General features: G+C 44.4%; 1 protein-coding gene across 1 annotated transcript in view; it reads right to left on the bottom strand.

The window, feature by feature from the left end:
* The window catches only part of LOC311116863 (uncharacterized protein), a 76,391-nt gene that overhangs the window by 48,523 nt on the left and 6,410 nt on the right, over positions 1–21,458 (bottom strand). Inside the window, exon 3 of the mRNA XM_084191892.1 lies at positions 5,139–5,206. Coding sequence (XP_084048018.1) covers positions 5,139–5,206 — 68 coding nt within the window. The remainder of the gene's footprint in view (positions 1–5,138; positions 5,207–21,458) is intronic.

Consider the following 21,458-nt stretch of genomic DNA (forward strand, 5'->3'; position numbering starts at 1 on the left):
TTAGAAATGTTTATCCCAATGTCACACATAGGCCCCATTTATTTATAGAAAGACCCTTAAACGAAATTGGGATCATTAACGAAGAAAAATCCCTACCCGAAATAAAACCTGTTCTCACAAAATTAAAATCACTGTACAGTTATCACTCAACTACCACTAATAGGGTTAGGGTTAGCCTGACCACTAATAGGTCATCATCGGAAAACTAAAAATTTAACAAATACCTGCTGTAACGTTAGTAGGAGATATACATATTCATAATTGTTATATACAGTACAGTTAAATTAGATCTTTAAGCTAAAGCTAAACCAGCTTTTTTAAAATTCATTTTCTTTATTTTAATTTTTTCATTCCAGGATGACATGGCTCTATACATAACTGAGTATCCTCTGGTGGCAGAGCATTCCAGGATGACATGGCTCTATACATAACTGAGTATCCTCTGGTGGCAGAGCATTCCAGGATGACATGGCTCTATACATAACTGAGTATCCTCTGGTGGCAGAGCATTCCACGATGACATGGCTCTATACATAACTGAGTATCCTCTGGTGGCAGAGCATTCCAGGATGACATGGCTCTATACATAACTGAGTATCCTCTGGTGGCAGAGCATTCCATGATGACATGGCTCTATACATAACTGAGTATCCTGCTCAGTTTACATAACTTACTCCTGCTCTGATTGTGGGAAGAGTTTCTTTCGACTGGGCAACTTAAAAACACATGAACGTATACATACAGGAGAAAAGCCTTACTCCTGCTCTGACTGTGTAAAATGCTTCACAACATCAACTGAGTTAAAAGTTCATCAGAGAACACACACAGGAGAGAAGCCTTACTCCTGCTCTGATTGTGGGAAGAGTTTCTTTCGACTGAGCAACTTAAAAACACATGAACGTATACATACAGGAGAAAAGCCTTACTCCTGCTCTGACTGTGTAAAATGCTTCACAACATCAACTGACCTAAAAGTTCATCAGAGAACACACACAGGAGAGAAGCCTTACTCCTGCTCTGATTGTGGGAAGAGTTTCTCTCGACTGGGCAACTTAAAAACACATGAACGTATACACACAGGAGAGAAGCCTTACTCCTGCTCTGAATGTGGGGCAAGTTTCTCTCAACTCGGCACCAGAAAACAACATGAATGTATACACACAGGAGAGAAGCCTTACTCCTGCTCTGACTGTGGAAAGATTTTCTCTCGACTGGGCCACTTAAAAACACATGAACGTATACACACAGGAGAGAAGCCTTACTCCTGCTCTGACTGTGGGGCAAGTTTCTCTCAACTGGGCACCTTAAAACAACATGAACCTATACATACATGGTCCTCTGTAGCTCAATTGGTAGAGCATGGCGCTTGTAACGCCAGGGTAGTGGGTTCGATCCCCGGGACCACCCATACGTAAAAATGTATGCACGCATGACTGTAAGTCGCTTTGGATAAAAGCGTCTGCTAAATGGCATATTATTATTATTATTATTATTATATTATTATTATTATTATTATTATTATAGTATCCTCTGGTGGCAGAGCATTCCAGGATGACATGGCTCTATACATAACTGAGTATCCTCTGGTGGCAGAGCATTCCAGGATGACATGGTATCATAACTGAGTATCCTCTGGTGGCAGAGCATTCCAGGATGACATGGCTCTATACATAACTGAGTATCCTCTGGTGGCAGAGCATTCCACGATGACATGGTATCATAACTGAGTATCCTCTGGTGGCAGAGCATTCCAGGATGACATGGATCTATACATAACTGAGTATCCTCTGGTGGCAGAGCATTCCATGATGACATGGCTCTATACATAACTGAGTATCCTCTGGTGGCAGAGCATTCCACGATGACATGGTATCATAACTGAGTATCCTCTGGTGGCAGAGCATTCCACGATGACATGGCTCTATACATAACTGAGTATCCTCTGGTGGCAGAGCATTCCACGATGACATGGTATCATAACTGAGTATCCTCTGGTGGCAGAGCATTCCAGGATGACATGGCTCTATACATAACTGAGTATCCTCTGGTGGCAGAGCATTCCAGGATGACATGGTATCATAACTGAGTATCCTCTGGTGGCAGAGCATTCCACGATGACATGGTATCATAACTGAGTATCCTCTGGTGGCAGAGCATTCCAGGATGACATGGATCTATACATAACTGAGTATCCTCTGGTGGTAGAGCATTCCAGGATGACATTGCTCTATACATAACTGAGCAACACATTAAATCTGTTTTTGGTTTGGGTACAGTGAAGAAACCCATAGCACATGTCTGGTTGAAGAGTCTGGTGGGGTGTGTCTGTCTGGTTGAAGAGTCTGGTGGGGTGTGTCTGTCTGGTTGAAGAGTCTGGTGGGGTGTGTCTGTCTGGTTGAAGAGTCTGGTGGGGTGTGTCTGTCTGGTTGAAGAGTCTGGTGGGGTGTGTCTGTCTGGTTGAAGAGTCTAGTGGGGTGTGTCTGTCTGGTTGAAGAGTCTGGTGGGGTGTGTCTGTCTGGTTGAAGAGTCTGGTGGGGTGTGTCTGTCTGGTTGAAGAGTCTGGTGGGGTGTGTCTGTCTGGTTGAAGAGTCTGGTGGGGTGTGTCTGTCTGGTTGAAGAGTCTGGTGGGGTGTGTCTGTCTGGTTGAAGAGTCTGGTGGGGTGTGTCTGTCTGGTTGAAGAGTCTGGTGGGGTGTGTCTGTCTGGTTGAAGAGTCTGGTGGGGTGTGTCTGTCTGGTTGAAGAGTCTGGTGGGGTGTGTCTGTCTGGTTGAAGTGTATGCAAATAGATTATACATGTGGTTAGGCATTTTCAACACACAAATGTTTCTTGACTAGAAGAGAAGTAGTACATTTCTCCTCAACCCTCAAACATGAAAGACTATCATGCATGTTGTTGGTGTTAGTTCTGTGTGTAGATAAGGGCAAGGCGTGCTGCTTTGTTTGGTGCCACAATGTAACATGGATGGACAGTTTAAATTTAGACTAAGCTTTTTCATTAAAAATTTCTCACAAGTGTTTGAATAATAACGTCAGTTTGGACATCCGGATATTGGATTAACCGATGAGATTACTAGTCCATCCCTATTAACCGATGAGATTACTAGTCCATCCCTATTAACCGATGAGATTACTAGTCCATCCCTATTAACCGATGAGATTACTAGTCCATCCCTATTAACCGATGAGATTACTAGTCCATCCCTATTAACCGATGAGATTACTAGTCCATCCCTAAATGGGTAATTCCAGTCTAACACGCCTTTATGACTCCACTTACCTACAGCATCTGCCGTCGTCCGGGGGAAATGCCCGACACTCCCAAACTGATCTGTCTAAACATTAATACGCTGCGATACCGCTTGGAAACATGGAACTTACAGATGGACTATGCAGAAATCGTTCCGCTATTTCCTGGTTGCTATATTTCGCCAAATTTTAGTTTATGTGACAGAACAAGCAAGTATAGTGTAGAGAATCATTGTACCATCTAAACCGCTGTATTTTCAGCTGGTGTACAAAACCTAAAGTAAAAGATGCAAAAACTTAACGGGAAGCATAGAAATAGCCCACATAGAACAGATCTACCGCTTCTTAGACTTGCTTTCAATGACAATGACAGATCTATTCCTCACATTTCTATGTGAATTTGGCCAGGTCGCCCAAAAGGTTATTTGTGTGAACTCTATATAGTTTTGTTCTGTGGGTGTCACTGAGTAGGCTGATACCGCATTTCATGGATCCACAATCCATAGGTGAGGCTGTAATTATGCCCCCAAATGCAATTCTGAAGTCTAATACATCCACAGTGCGATTTCAACAGATTTGTTTGTCAAATTAACTCATTGTCTCGTTTTGAATTTATATAAACAACACTACGACCTTGTTCAGCATCATCTAGTTCAAATATGGCATGATTCCACTATTTGTATCCGTTTGCATCACTTTCAATTAGGGACTTATTTTTAAGGCGAATCGCAAATTCCACTGATGTGGCTGTACATTGCCATATTAATTTTCATCTCACATAGTAGGTTAACAGGTGAGCTAATGTGGCTAATTCCACAGTGGTTTCAGAGTCCTGAAATAAGAGCTAAACTTGACATAGTTGTGTTCTGTGGGTGTCACTGAGTAGCTGATAGCAAGTTAGCATTTTTCGCCATGAATCTTGATCTGGAGGTGGTCACTAACTGGCACAACCACAAAGGCATAAAATCAGATTTTAAACCTAACCTTAACCACACTGCTAACTCTAATGCTTAACCCTAAATTAAGACAAAAAAGTAAAATCTTTGTTTTCATGTTTTTTATAATATAGCCAATTTCGACTTTGCAGCTGGTCTATATATGTGAAATCGTTCAGTTGTGCATCCAGGACAAGACTCATGACAATAAATGTCAACCTGCTGGCTGATACCTATGGATTGTGGATCAATAAGATGTGGTAAGACTGTACAGTGAAATAGAAGTATGTCCCCAATGCAACTCTGAAGTCTAATGTCTAATGCATCCACAGAGCCAGTTCAACTGATATTTACTTTTTGGGGTCAAATTAGCAAATTATTGTATTTTGTAGAATTTATAGAACATTCCAACCTTGTGTAGCATTATCTAGTCCAAATATGGCATGATTCAACTACTTGTATCTGTTTGCATTTCTTTAAATGAGGGACTTTCATTTTGAAGGCGAACCACAAATTCCACTAATGTGGCTACTCTGTATTGTGGCTAGATTCACATATGTGCTGTATGCCCCCCTTGGGTTCTGGAGAGCTAGACCCCCCCTTGGGTTCTGGAGAGCTAGACCCCCCCTTGGGTTCTGGAGAGCTAGACCCCCCCTTGGGTTCTGGAGAGCTAGACCCCCCCTTGGGTTCTGGAGAGCTAGACCCCCCCTTGGGTTCTGGAGAGCTAGACCCCCCCTTGGGTTCTGGAGAGCTAGACCCCCCCTTGGGTTCTGGAGAGCTAGACCCCCCCTTGGGTTCTGGAGAGCTAGACCCCCCCTTGGGTTCTGGAGAGCTAGACCAACACTGGGTAATGCCTACCAACACAATACATAGATTTATACGTTCTTTTGGTCAGGAAGCTTAGTTTCCATTGACACACAGGAGAGGATGGCTGTTAAAAGTTAGTATATGTCTTACCCAAGTCTTTGAACCAAGTACTGGAGTCATCAATGTCCAGTTTGGCATTTCCCTTCATGGTTGATGTGCTGACAGAACAGAAGAACATAAACATAGAAAGCTGTTTTCATTTACCAGTATATATATATATGACGATGGCTAACGTTAGTAAAATCAAATGGTGTGACAACCTGATCACTGGTTACCCCATGGATATTCAGCCTGAAAGAAATCTGCCTAAAAACTATGCAAACCTCTACAAGCCAGAATGTTGAATCCAATTATATTTACATTACATTTACATTTTAGTCATTTAGCAGACGCTCTTATCCAGATTTACACTTCCTTTACCGGTTGCTTACCCGACTTTTTGCGGCGCAGATAGGTTGTCACTTGTAATCAATAGCTGAATGTAACCGAACGTAGTCGACCGGAGCACATTTCCTCGCAATCAGCTGAAAGTATTTGTGAAATTTGCCAGCTGTTTGCGTGGAACAACATTCTGTCTGTGGTTTGATTAGGCTCTGCCATATTGTGCAAGTGTTTGTCGCATGCAAAAAATATATATCTCGATTTGGATGACAATTTCTACTTCGAGTCGGCAGCTCTGGACGTTCTGCTTACTGCGGACCAGGACAAACTAGCCAGCATCCTGACAAGACTAAGTTGGTGAGCAAATAAACCGCCTCTACCCTTCATTCGACTGGCGAACGTACAATCACTAGAGAACAAACTGGACGAGCTGTGCTCGAGACTATCCCATCAACAGGACCTGAAGAACTGTAATATTCTATGTTTCTCGGAGTCGTGGCTGAACAAGGACAATATACATCTGGCTAGTTTTTCCATGCATTGTCTAGACCAGACGGTAGCCTTGGGTAAGACTAAGAGAGGGGTGTGTCTCTTTGTTAAAGGAAAACTCCACCCAAAAACTATTTTGATCCATATGATGGACAACCATATGAGGCATTTTGCATCATATGATGCTGCTTTTTGTATCATATGATGCAAAATACATCATACGGTGGCATGTCTTGTGGGGGTATGTATGGGTGTCTGAGCTGAATGTTATTTGATAATGCTGACATTTGTGTCATAGTAATATTTCTCATAAAAACTAGAAGTTAATCTCTGGTCAACCCTCAACCAGGAAAGACTGGCATGCATGTTGTTGTTGTTAGTTCTGTATGTGCAGTTAAGGGCAGGGCGTGCTGCTCTGTTTTGAGCCAGCTGCAGCTTTTCTAGGTCTTTCTTTGCTGCACCTGACCATATTACCAGACAGTCATCAAGATGGGACACGACCAGAGTCTGAACAACTAGTACAGTTGATCTTTGTGTCAAAAAAACGCAGAACTTCTTTTCATCTTGACAGCAACTTTGTCAATACGACTTGCCCATGATAATTGACCATCTTGTTAAAGCTAGTTTAGCTTCCTCAATGGTCACACCCATTATTCACAACTTCAGTGTAGGTTTAGGTCTTAGATAATGTTTTGAACTAAATACAATGATTTTAGTTTTAGATGTATTTAAGACCAGTTTATTATTAAACACCCATTCTGATACTGACTCCTTATTTAGAATTCCAGTTAGTGTAATGGCTTTGGGTGCTGACATGAGTGATGTAAAGCCATAGCAAGTGAGTTTATTCAATAACAATTGATGATCAATAAGATTAAAAGGCTGCACTGAAATCTAACATCACAGCTCCAACTTTCATCTTATTAACCATTTCTTTTAACCAATCATCAGTCATCTGAGTCAGCCAGGACAACCTCTCCCTCAACGTCAGCAAGACAAAAGGAGCTGATCGTGGACTACAGGAAACGGAGGGCCGAGCACGCCCCCATCCACATTGACGGGACTGTAGTGGAGATGGTCGAGAGCTTCAAGTTCCTTGGTGTCCACATCACTAAGGAATTAACACGGTCCACACACACCAAAACAGTCGTAAAGGCGGCACGACAACGCCTCTTCCCTCTCAAGAGGCTGAAAAGATTTGGCATGGGCCCTCAGATCCTCAAAATGTTATACAGCTGCACCATTGAGAGCATCTTGACTGGTTGCATCACCGCTTGGTTTGGCAACTGCTTGGCATCCGACCGCAAAGCGCTACAGAGGGTAGTCTGTACAAGGGGCAATGGTTGTTATTATTTTATGTAAAATAAGTCCAAAAAACATCACTTATCAGAATGCTAACAAGTACTAAGGACTTCTTATAGCGTATGCTAGGTAAATGCTAACGAGCGCATGTAAACATATACTACTAGTCAAAAGAGAACCATGGCGCTCTCCCAAAAGCTTGGCTGGTGCAAATGCAGACAAACAAAAAGGTGTAATGGGTCTGCACTCAAAAAGATGTTGCATAAAGCTTATTTAATAATAAATAAAATTACATTATTTTCACTGCATCAGGGACAGCGTACACAGTCGTTTTGGCTTTACAGCCTTCTTCAGTGTGTAGAAACAGCATTTGTAAAGAACAACTGATGAGCAGGTGCTTCTAATCAGGGTTGCCACTCATTGGCCAATCAGGGATGTTTGTCACAAAGAGATACAGAATTATAGGGTATGGGAGCGGGCACATTTACATTTTAGTCATTTAGCAGACGCTCTTATCCAGAGCGACTTACAGGAGCAATTAGGGTTAAGTGCCTTGCTGAAGGGCACATCGGCAGATTTTTCACCTAGTCGGCTCGGGGATTAGAACCAGAGACCTTTCGGTTACTGGCACAACGCTCTTAACCACTAAGCTACCTGCCGCCCCGAAGAGCAACTCACAAATCAACCGCCCCAGGTGTCCGCTCACCTGAATAAATCACATAAATTCATGAGATAGCACACCACAAAGGACATCAGTCACAGCCATTCATATACATGTGGGACCAACTCATAAATGATATAAAAAATCTGATATGGACAGTGGTATGATTCCACTATTTGGCTAATCCTTATCTGATATGGACAGTGGTATGATTCCACTATTGTGGCTAATCCTTATCTGATATGGACAGTGGTATGATTCCACTATTTGGCTAATCCTTATCTGATATGGACAGTGGTATGATTCCACTATTTGGCTAATCCTTATCTGATATGGACAGTGGTATGATTCCACTATTGTGGCTAATCCTTATCTGATATGGACAGTGGTATGATTCCACTATTTGGCTAATCCTTATCTGATATGGACAGTGGTATGATTCCACTATTGTGGCTAATCCTTATCTGATATGGACAGTGGTATGATTCCACTATTGTGGCTAATCCTTATCTGATATGGACAGTGGTATGATTGCACTATTTGGCTAATCCTTATCTGATATGGACAGTGTTCTGATTCCACTATTTGGCTAATCCTTATCTGATATGGACAGTGTTCTGATTCCACTATTTGGCTAATCCTTATCTGATATGGACAGTGTTCTGATTCCACTATTGTGGCTAATCCTTATCTGATATGGACAGTGTTCTGGTATGATCTTATTACTTTAATGATTTTTTCATTGACTAGATTAGCATACTGAGGCATGACATGCCAGCATCAAACACTGACACTACACATCCAAGTATAACTGATGAAATTATGAAAGACAAGCATTGTAATTTTGAATTCCGTAAAGTGAGTATGGAAGAGGTGAAAAAATTATTGTTGTCTAACAACAATGGCAAGCCACCGGAGTAGTTTGGTATTTTATTAGGATCCCCATTAGCTGTTGCAAAAGCAGCAGCTACTATTCCTGGGGTCCACACAAAACACAAAACATGACATAATACAGAACATTAATAGACAAGAACAGCATAATTTTTTTTTTTAAAGGTACATGTAGCCTACATATCAATACATACACAAACTATCTAGGTCAAATACGGGAGGGGCATTGTGCCGTGAGGTGTTGCGTTATCATTTTTTTGAAACCAGGTTTGCTGTTTATTTGAGCAATATGAGATGGAAGGTAGTTCCATGCAATAATGGCTCTATATAATACTGTACGCTTTTTGAATTTGTTCTGGATTTGGGGACTGTGAAAAGACCCCTGGTGGCATGTCTGGTGGGGTAAGTATGTCTGTCAGAGCTGTGTGTAAGTTGAAAAAAAAACAACACGTTAATGTTTCTTATAAAAAGAAGAAGTGATGCTTTCAGTCTCTCCTCAACTCTTAGCCAAGCGAGACTGACATGCATAGTATTTATATCAGCCCTCTGATTACAATGAAGAGCAAGACGTGCTGCTCTGTTTTGGGACAGGTGCAGCTTAACTAGGTCTTTCCATGCAGCACTGGACCACACGACTGGACAATAATCAATATTAGACTAAACTAGAGCCTGCAGGACTTGCTTTTTGGAGTGTGGTGTCAAAAAAGCAGAGCATCTCTTTATTACGGACAGACCTCTCCCCATCTTTACAACCATTGAATCTATATGTTTTGACCATGATAGTTTACAATCTAAGGTAACGCCAAGTCATTTAGTCTCCTCAACTTGTTCAGCCACACCATTCATTACCAGATTCAGCTGAGGACTAGAACTTAGGGAATGATTTGTTCCAGATACAATGCTCTTAGTTTTAGAGATGTTCAGGTCTGACAACTTGGATGGAAAATTACTGAGGATAATAGCGGAGGATATTGCCACAACTATTTGCCATATCTTTAATTTAAGCCTACTAGAAAGTGTGCACCCTCAGGCCTGGAGGGAAGCAAAAGCATCTCTGCTACCCAAGAATAGTAAAGCCCCCTTTAATGGCTCAAATAGCTGACCAATCAGCCTGTTACCAACCCTTAGTAAACTTTTGGAAATTGTGTTTGACCAGATACAATGCTACTTTACTGTAAAAAATTGACAACAGACTTTCAGCACACTTATAGGGAAGGACATTCAACAAGCACGGCACTTACACAAATGACTGATGATTGGCTGAGAGAAATTGATGATAAAAAGATTGTGGGAGCTGTTTTGTTAGACTTCAGTGTGGCTTTTGACATTATCGATCATAGTCTGTTTCTGGAAAAACATGTCATGGCTTTACACAACCTACTATATTGTGGATAAAGAGTTACCTGTCTAACAGAACACAGAGGGTGTTCTTTAATGGAAGCCTCTCCAACATAATCCAGGTAGAATCAGGAATTCCCCAGGGCAGCTCTCTAGGCCCCTTACTTTTTTCAATCTTTACTAACGACATTCCACTGGCTTTGAGTAAAGCTAGTGTGTCTATGTATGCGGATGACTCAACACTATACACGTCAGCTACTACAGCGAGTGAAATCCCTGCAACACTCAACAAAGAGCTGCAGTTAGTTTCAGAATGGGTGGCAAGGAATAAGTTAGTTCTAAATATTTCAGAAACTAAAAGCATTGTATTTCACTAAACCTCAAGTAAATCTCATAAACAATGTGGAAATTGAGCAAGTTGAGGTGACTAAACTGCTTGGAGTAACCCTGGATTGTAAGCTTTCATGGTCAAAACATGTTGATAAAACAGTAGCTAAGATGTGGAGAAGTCTGTCCATAATAAAGCGCTCTTCTGCCTTCTTAACAACACTATCAACAAGGCAGGACCTACAGGCCCTAGTTTTGTCGCACCTGGACTACTGGTCAGGTGCCACAAAGGACCTCGGAAAATTACAATTAGCTCAGAACAGGGCAGCACGGCTGGCCCTTGGATGTACACAGACAGCTAACAATAATATGCATGTAAATCACTCATGGCTCAAAGTGGAGGTTGACATCATCACTACTTTTTTTTTAAGCGTTAACATGCTGAATGGACCGAGGTGTCTGTTTAAACTACTAGCACACAGCTCGGACACCCATGCACACCCCACAAGACATGCCACCAAAGGTCTCTTCACAATCCCCAAGTCAAGAACAGACTATGGGAGGCACACAGTACTACATAGAGCAGGGTTCTTCAATTCCAGTCCTGGAGGGACAAAACACTTCTTCTTTTTTTCTACCTGGTAGTTAATTGCACTCACCTGGTGTCCCAGGTCTGAATTAGCCCCTGATTAGAAGGAGAGGATGAAAAACAGAGGTGTTTCGGCCCTCCAGGACCGGAATTGAAGAACCCTGACATAGAGCCATGGCAACATGGAACTCTATTCCAAATCAGGTAACTGATGCAAGCAGTAGACTCAGATAGAATCTGATTTATGGAATAGCGAGGACAGTGAAGAGACACGCACAGACACACATGATAAGACACGCACGTACACATGGATTTTGTCTTGTAGAAAGTATTCAGATCCCTTGACTTCGTCCACATTTTGTTACGTTACAACCTTATTCTAAAATGGTTTCAATTATTTGTTCCCCCTCATCAAATCTACACACAATACCAATAATGTCAAATCAAAAACAGGGTTTTAGAAATGTTGGCAAATGTATTAATAAACAGAAATACCTTATTTGCAATAAGTATTCAGACCCTTTGCTATGAGACTCGAAATTGAGCTTAGGTGCATCCTGTTTCCATTGATCATCCTTGAGCTGATTATACAACTTGATTGAGTCCACCTGTGGTCAATTCAATTGATTGGACACGATTTGGAAAGGCACACACCTGTCTATAAATGGTCCCACAGTTGACAGTGCATGTTGGAGCAAAAACCAAGCCGAGGTCGAAGGAATTGTCTGTAGCGCTCCAAGACAGAATTGTTTCTAGGCACAGATCTGGGGAAGGTTACCAAAAAACGTCTGCAGCACTGAACGTACCCAAGAACACAGTGGCCTCCATCATTCTTAAATGGAAGAAGTTTGGAACCACCAAGACTCTTCCTAGCGCTGGTCGCCCGGCCAAACTGCGCAATTGCGGGAGAAGGGCCTTGGTCAGGGAGGTGACCAAGAACCTGACGGTCACTCAGACAGAGCTATAGAGTTCCTCTGTGGAGATGGGAGAATCTTCCAGAAGGACAACCATCTCTGCAGCAGTCCATCAATCAGGCCTTTATTGCAGAGTGGCCAGACGAAAGCCACTCCTCAGTAAAAGGCACATGACAGCCCGTTTGGAGTTTGCCAAAAGGCACCTAAAGACTCTCAGACCATGAGAAACAAGATTCTCTGGTCTGATGAAACCAAGATTGAACTCTTTGGCCTGAATGCCAAGCATCACGTCTGGAGGAAACTTGGCACCATCCCTACAGTGAAGCATGGTGATGGCAGCATCATGCTATGGGGATGTATTTCAGCGGCAAGGACTGTGAGACTATTCAGGGTTGAGGCAAAGATTAACAGAGAAAAGTACAGAGAGATCCTTGATGAAAACCTGCTTCAGAGCGCTCAGGACCTCAGACTGGGGCGAAGGTTCACCTTCCAGCAGGACAACAACCCTAAGCACACAGCCAAGACAACGCAGGACTGGCTTCGGGACAAATCTCTGAATGTCCTTGATTGGCCCAGCCAGAGCCCGGACTTGAACCTGATCGAACATCTATGGAGAGACCTGAAAATAGCTGTGCAGCAATGCTCCCCATCCAACCTGACAGAGCTTGAGAGGATCTGCAGAGAAGAATGGGAGAAACTCCCCAAATACAGGTGTGACAATACATTTCTGCAGGGGACTTTCAAGGCGCGGGATGTTTTTCCCAAAATAAATCTTATTATTAGAACACTAACATTACTTTATCTCATAGGAGTCTGAGGTCATACTAAGTCAGAACATTTCCTTGGTTACAAGAGTTACATGATCTACATCCTTTATGAATGCCTTTGATTCTGATTTATGTTTGATTTATGTTTGATACATTTCTTCAAGAAAAAAATAAGCAAACACGTTTGGTGTTCGCAAAAAGGCATGTGGGAGACTCCCCAAACATTTGGAAGAAGGTACTCTGGTCAGATGGGACTAAAATTGAGTTTTTTTGGCCATCAAGGAAAACGCTGTCTGGCGCAAACTTAACACTTCGCATCACCCCGAGAACACCATCCCCAACATGGTGGTGTCAGCATCATGCTGTGAGGATGTTTTTCATCGACAGGGACTGGGAAACTGGTCAGAATTGAAGAAATGATGGATGGCGCTAATAACAGGGAAATTCTTGAGGGAAACCTGTTTCAGTCTTCCAGAGACTTGAGACTGGGACAGAGGTTCACCTTCCAGCAGGACAATGACCCTAAGAATACTGCTAAAGCAACACTCGAGTGGTTTAAGGGGAAACATTTAAATGTATTGGAATGGCCTAGTCAAAGGCCAGACCTCCATCCAATTGAGAATATGTGGTATGACTTAAAGATTGCTGTACACCAGCGGAACCCATCCAACTTGAAGGAGCTGGAGCAGTTTTGCCTTGAAGAATGGGCCAAAATCCCAGTGGCTAGATGTGCAAAGCTTATAGAGACATACCCCAAGAGACTTGCAGCTGTAATTTCTGCCAAAGGTGGCTCTACAAAGTACAGTGAGGGAAAAAAGTATTTGATCCCCTGCTGATTTTGGACGTTTGCCGACTGACATAGAAATTATCAGTCTATAATTTTAATGGTATGTTTATTTGAACAGTGAGAGACAGAATAACAACAAAAAAATCCAGAAAAACACGTCAAAAATGTTATAAATTGATTTGCATTTTAAATGAGGGAAATAAGTATTTGACCCCCTCTCAATCAGAAAGATTTCTGGCTCCCAGGTGTCTTTTATACAGGTAACGAGCTGAGATTAGGAGCACACTCTTCTGTCCACAGAAGCAATCAGATTCCAAACTCTCCACCATGGCCAAGACCAAAGAGCTCTCCAAGGATGTCAAGGACAAGATTGTAGACCTACACAAGGCTGGAATGGGCTACAAGACCATCGTCAAGCAGCTTGGTGAGAAGGTGACAACGGTTGGTGCGATTATACGCAAATGTAAGAAACACAAAATAACTGTCAATCTCCCTCGGCCTGGGGCTCCATGCAAGATCTCACATCGTGGAGTTGCAATGATCATGAGAACGGTGAGGAATCAGCCCAGAACTACACGGGAGGATCTTGTCAATGATCTCAAGGCAGCTGGGACCATAGTCACCAAGAAACCAATTGATAACACACTACGCCGTGAAGGACTGAAATCCTGCAGCGCACGCAAGGTCCCCCTGCTCAAGAAAGCACATATACATGCCCGTCTGAAGTTTGCCCATGAACATCTGAATGATTCAGAGGAGAACTGGGTGAAAGTGTTGTGGTCAGATGAGACCAAAATGGAGCTCTTTGGCATCAACTCAACTCGCCGTGTTTGGAGGAGGAGGAATACTGCCTATGACCTCAAGAACACCATCCCCACCGTCAAACATGGAGGTGGAAACATTATGTTTTGGGGGTGTTTTTCTGCTAAGGGGACAGGACAACTTCACCGCATCAAAGGGACGATGGACGGGGCCATGTGCCGTCAAATCTTGGGTGAGAACCTCCTTCCCTCAGCCAGGGCATTGAAAATGGGTCGTGGATGGGTATTCCAGCATGACAATGACCCAAAACACACGGCCAAGGCAACAAAGGAGTGGCTCAAGAAGAAGCACATTAAGGTCCTGGAGTGGCCTAGCCAGTCTCCAGACCTTAATCCTATAGAAAATCTATGGAGGGAGCTGAAGGTTCGAGTTGCCAAATGTCAGCCTCGAAACCTTTATGACTTGGAGAAGATCTGCAAAGAGGAGTGGGACAAAATCCCTCCTGAGATGTGTGCAAACCTGGTGGCCAACTACAAGAAACGTCTGACCTCTGATTGCCAACAAGGGTTTTGCCACCAAGTACTAAGTCATGTTTTGCAGAGGGGTCAAATACTTATTTCCCTCATTAAAATGAAAATCAATTTATAACGTTTTTGACATGCGTTTTTTTGGATTTTTTTGTTATTCTGTCTCTCACTGTTCAAATAAACCTACCATTAAAATTATAGACTGATCATGTCTTTGTCAGTGGGCAAACGTACAAAATCAGGAGGGGATCAAATAAATTGTCTTATTTGTTTGTTTCACACAAAAAAAAAACATGTATCTTCAAAGTGGTAGGCATGTTGTGTAAATCAAATGATACAAACCCCCCCAAAATCCATTTTAATTCCAGGTTGTAAGGCATCAAAATGGGAAAAATGCCAAGGGGGGTGAATACTTTCGCAAGCCACTGTTTATAGTTTATAGAAAATAAATCAAATTGCATTTATAAAGCCCTTTTTACATCAGCAGATGTCACGAAGCGCTATACAGAAACCCCGCCTAAAACACCAAACAGCAAGCAATGCAGATGTAGAAGCACAGTGGCTAGGAAAGACTCCCTAGAACGGCAGAAATAGGAAGAAACCTTGAGAGGAAAACTGTTTTTGATGGGATTTATTAAGTAACTGGCTTCTGTTCAAGCTTGTTTTGGGGCTTCATCAAGCCATGTATCCTCTCACTGAAGAAGGCTGTAAAGCTGAAACGTCTGTGTACGCTATCCCTGATGCAGTGATTATTATTTTTAATCGAATAATACAGTTAGCTTTATGCGATTACACCATTCTGTTTATCAACATTTCCTACTAGGACAGACAACCCAGCTTATAAAGTTATGCAAGTACCTCAAAACGCAGTTTGCAGCACGCACAAAACAAATATTAGACAGCAGGCATCTTAATAGAGGAGGGGATTGTCTCTGCTGCGGTTACCAAGAAGCTTGGTCTTGGAAGCTTAGCTAACATTAGCAAGTGAGCAACATTAGCAAAACCCAGCTGGAGAGAATTTATTTGGCACATCTTAGATAGTTAACTTAATAGTTATACAATATATAGCTGGCAAACAGTAGTACATTTCATACAAGTGTAACTTGATCACCTCACTTAAGTTGCGCTGCAGGAGTGACACCTTACGAAGCTCCTATTTAGCTCCTTGTGCTTCTTTGTAAACGAACGTGACTGACACTGTTTTGAGAAACTAGTACCCGTAAGCATCATAAGCTTCATAATTAAAAATGATCTAACGGGCGAAATGATGAACGCAATCTGCTTTATCTATTACCTAGTGCACAAGTTGACTGCAGGTATTTTAAAAAGTACTAATATTCAAAGCCCAAGAAACGTCACTTACCAGAATGCTAACAGGTTACTAAGGAATCGTCATAGAGAACGCTAACTAAATGCTAAAGAGCACATTGCAAACATTATACACAAGTAACTCAAACACTACTCACAGTTTGTTGCAAGCGCAAAACAAATATTTGCCAGCAAGGCTCTTGATACATGAGGGGATTCTCTGCTGTTACCATGCGAATGCTTGATTATGGAAGAAACTAACCACTTAGCTAGATAGCTAACTAGCTACTAAATTAGCAAACCAAATGCACAACTGCTGAGCATTTAGCACATTTTAGACAGTTAACGTAATAGCTATAAGATATCTAGCTGGCAAACATTTAGTTGTGAATTCCATACTGTAATTAGTAAGGCTGGATTTGTTTTAGCCGAGCAGTGGCAAATGTATTTAAAAAAAATTATGGAACACGAGACACCTGTCTGATTCACGCCTGTCTGAGTAGACTACTCCAGACACCTGTCTGATTCACGCCTGTCTGAGTGGACTACTCCAGACACCTGTCTGATTCACGCCTGTCTGAGTGGACTACTCCAGACACCTGTCTGATTCACGCCTGTCTGAGTACACTACTCCAGACACCTGTCTGATTCACGCCTGTCTGAGTAGACTACTCCAGACACCTGTCTGATTCACGCCTGTCTGAGTACACTACTCCAGACACCTGTCTGATTCACGCCTGTCTGAGTGGACTACTCCAGACACCTGTCTGATTCACGCCTGTCTGAGTGGACTACTCCAGACACCTGTCTGATTCACGCCTGTCTGAGTGGACTACTCCAGACACCTGTCTGATTCACGCCTGTCTGAGTAGACTACTCCAGACACCTGTCTGATTCACGCCTGTCTGAGTGGACTACTCCAGACACCTGTCTGATTCACGCCTGTCTGAGTACACTACTCCAGACACCTGTCTGATTCACGCCTGTCTGAGTGGACTACTCCAGACACCTGTCTGATTCACGCCTGTCTGAGTAGACTACTCCAGACACCTGTCTGATTCACGCCTGTCTGAGTAGACTACTCCAGACACCTGTCTGATTCACGCCTGTGAGTAGACTACTCCAGACACCTGTCTGATTCACACCTGTCTAGGTAGACTACTCCAGACACCCGTCTGATTCACGCCTGTCTGAGTGGACTACTCCAGACACCTGTCTGATTCACGCCTGTCTGAGTGGACTAGTCCAGACACCTGTCTGATTCACGCCTGTCTGAGTGGACTAGTCCAGACACCTGTCTGATTCACGCCTGTCTGAGTGGACTACTCCAGACACCTGTCTGATTCACGCCTGTCTGAGTAGACTACTCCAGACACCTGTCTGATTCACGCCTGTCTGATTCACACCTGTCTGATTCACGCCTGTCTGAGTACACTACTCCAGACACCTGTCTGATTCACGCCTGTCTGAGTACACTACTCCAGACACCTGTCTGATTCACACCTGTCTGAGTAGACTACTCCAGACACCTGTCTGATTCACGCCTGTCTGAGTACACTACTCCAGACACCTGTCTGATTCACACCTGTCTGAGTAGACTACTCCAGACACCTGTCTGATTCACGCCTGTGAGTAGACTACTCCAGACACCTGTCTGATTCACGCCTGTCTGAGTACACTACTCCAGACACCTGTCTGATTCACGCCTGTCTGAGTGGACTACTCCAGACACCTGTCTGATTCACGCCTGTCTGAGTACACTACTCCAGACACCTGTGATTCACGCCTGTCTGAGTGGACTACTCCAGACACCTGTCTGATTCACGCCTGTCTGAGTAGACTACTCCAGACACCTGTCTGATTCACACCTGTCTGAGTGGACTACTCCAGACACCTGTCTGATTCACGCCTGTCTGAGTGGACTACTCCAGACACCTGTCTGATTCACGCCTGTCTGAGTGGACTACTCCAGACACCCGTCTGATTCACGCCTGTCTGAGTGGACTAGTCCAGACACCTGTCTGATTCACGCCTGTCTGAGTGGACTAGTCCAGACACCTGTCTGATTCACGCCTGTCTGAGTGGACTACTCCAGACACCTGTCTGATTCACGCCTGTCTGAGTAGACTACTCCAGACACCTGTCTGATTCACGCCTGTCTGAGTACACTACTCCAGACACCTGTCTGATTCACGCCTGTCTGATTCACACCTGTCTGATTCACGCCTGTCTGAGTACACTACTCCAGACACCTGTCTGATTCACGCCTGTCTGAGTACACTACTCCAGACACCTGTCTGATTCACGCCTGTCTGAGTGGACTACTCCAGACACCTGTCTGATTCATGCCTGTCTGAGTACACTACTCCAGACACCTGTCTGATTCACGCCTGTCTGAGTGGACTACTCCAGACACCTGTCTGATTCACGCCTGTCTGAGTACACTACTCCAGACACCTGTCTGATTCACGCCTGTCTGAGTGGACTACTCCAGACACCTGTCTGATTCATGCCTGTCTGAGTACACTACTCCAGACACCTGTCTGATTCACGCCTGTCTGAGTGGACTACTCCAGACACCTGTCTGATTCACGCCTGTCTGAGTACACTACTCCAGACACCTGTCTGATTCACGCCTGTCTGAGTGGACTACTCCAGACACCTGTCTGATTCATGCCTGTCTGAGTACACTACTCCAGACACCTGTCTGATTCACGCCTGTCTGAGTGGACTACTCCAGACACCTGTCTGATTCACGCCTGTCTGAGTACACTACTCCAGACACCTGTCTGATTCACGCCTGTCTGAGTAGACTACTCCAGACACCTGTCTGATTCACGCCTGTCTGAGTGGACTACTCCAGACACCTGTCTGATTCACGCCTGTCTGAGTGGACTACTCCAGACACCTGTCTGATTCACGCCTGTCTGAGTACACTACTCCAGACACCTGTCTGATTCACGCCTGTCTGAGTACACTACTCCAGACACCTGTCTGATTCACACCTGTCTAGGTAGACTACTCCAGACACCTGTCTGATTCACGCCTGTCTGAGTAGACTACTCCAGACACCTGTCTGATTCACACCTGTCTGATTCACGCCTGTCTGAGTAGACTACTCCAGACACCTGTCTGATTCACGCCTGTCTGAGTGGACTACTCCAGACACCTGTCTGATTCACGCCTGTCTGAGTGGACTACTCCAGACACCTGTCTGATTCACGCCTGTCTGAGTGCACTACTCCAGACACCTGTCTGATTCACACCTGTCTAGGTAGACTACTCCAGACACCTGTCTGATTCACACCTGTCTAGGTAGACTACTCCAGACACCTGTCTGATTCACACCTGTCTGAGTAGACTACTCCAGACACCTGTCTGATTCACACCTGTCTGAGTGGACTACTCCAGACACCCGTCTGATTCACGCCTGTCTGAGTAGACTACTCCAGACACCTGTCTGATTCACACCTGTCTAGGTAGACTACTCCAGACACCTGTCTGATTCACACCTGTCTAGGTAGACTACTCCAGACACCTGTCTGATTCACACCTGTCTGAGTAGACTACTCCAGACACCTGTCTGATTCACGCCTGTCTGAGTACACTACTCCAGACACCTGTCTGATTCACGCCTGTCTGAGTGGACTACTCCAGACACCTGTCTGATTCACGCCTGTCTGAGTGGACTACTCCAGACACCTGTCTGATTCACGCCTGTCTGAGTACACTACTCCAGACACCTGTCTGATTCACGCCTGTCTGAGTGGACTACTCCAGACACCTGTCTGATTCACGCCTGTCTGAGTGGACTACTCCAGACACCTGTCTGATTCACGCCTGTCTGAGTGGACTACTCCAGACACCTGTCTGATTCATGCCTGTCTGAGTACACTACTCCAGACACCTGTCTGATTCACGCCTGTCTGAGTGGACTACTCCAGACACCTGTCTGATTCACGCCTGTCTGAGTGGACTACTCCAGACACCTGTCTGATTCACGCCTGTCTGAGTGGACTACTCCAGACACCTGTCTGATTCACGCCTGTCTGAGTGGACTACTCCAGACACCTGTCTGATTCACGCCTGTCTGAGTGGACTACTCCAGACACCTGTCTGATTCACGCCTGTCTGAGTGGACTACTCCAGACACCTGTCTGATTCACGCCTGTCTGAGTGGACTACTCCAGACACCTGTCTGATTCATGCCTGTCTGAGTACACTACTCCAGACACCTGTCTGATTCACGCCTGTCTGAGTGGACTACTCCAGACACCCGTCTGATTCACGCCTGTCTGAGTAGACTACTCCAGACACCTGTCTGATTCACACCTGTCTGATTCACGCCTGTCTGAGTACACTACTCCAGACACCTGTCTGATTCACGCCTGTCTGAGTACACTACTCCAGACACCTGTCTGATTCACACCTGTCTAGGTAGACTACTCCAGACACCTGTCTGATTCACGCCTGTCTGAGTGGACTACTCCAGACACCCGTCTGATTCACGCCTGTCTGAGTAGACTACTCCAGACACCCGTCTGATTCACGCCTGTCTGAGTGGACTACTCCAGACACCCGTCTGATTCACGCCTGTCTGAGTGGACTACTCCAGACACCTGTCTGATTCACGCCTGTCTGAGTGGACTACTCCAGACACCTGTCTGATTCACGCCTGTCTGAGTACACTACTCCAGACACCTGTCTGATTCACGCCTGTCTGAGTACACTACTCCAGACACCTGTCTGATTCACGCCTGTCTGAGTAGACTACTCCAGACACCTGTCTGATTCACACCTGTCTGATTCACGCCTGTCTGAGTGGACTACTCCAGACACCTGTCTGATTCACGCCTGTCTGAGTGGACTACTCCAGACACCTGTCTGATTCACGCCTGTCTGAGTGGACTACTCCAGACACCTGTCTGATTCACGCCTGTCTGAGTACACTACTCCAGACACCTGTCTGATTCACACCTGTCTAGGTAGACTACTCCAGACACCTGTCTGATTCACGCCTGTCTGAGTGGACTACTCCAGACACCCGTCTGATTCACGCCTGTCTGAGTAGACTACTCCAGACACCTGTCTGATTCACACCTGTCTAGGTAGACTACTCCAGACACCTGTCTGATTCACGCCTGTCTGAGTACACTACTCCAGACACCTGTCTGATTCACGCCTGTCTGAGTGGACTACTCCAGACACCTGTCTGATTCACGCCTGTCTGAGTACACTACTCCAGACACCTGTCTGATTCACGCCTGTCTGAGTGGACTACTCCAGACACCTGTCTGATTCACGCCTGTCTGAGTACACTACTCCAGACACCTGTCTGATTCACGCCTGTCTGAGTGGACTACTCCA

The sequence above is a fragment of the Coregonus lavaretus genome (assembly GCF_964263955.1).
Source record: "Coregonus lavaretus genome assembly, contig: HAP1_SCAFFOLD_190, whole genome shotgun sequence".
Classification (NCBI taxonomy): Eukaryota; Metazoa; Chordata; class Actinopteri; order Salmoniformes; family Salmonidae; genus Coregonus; species Coregonus lavaretus.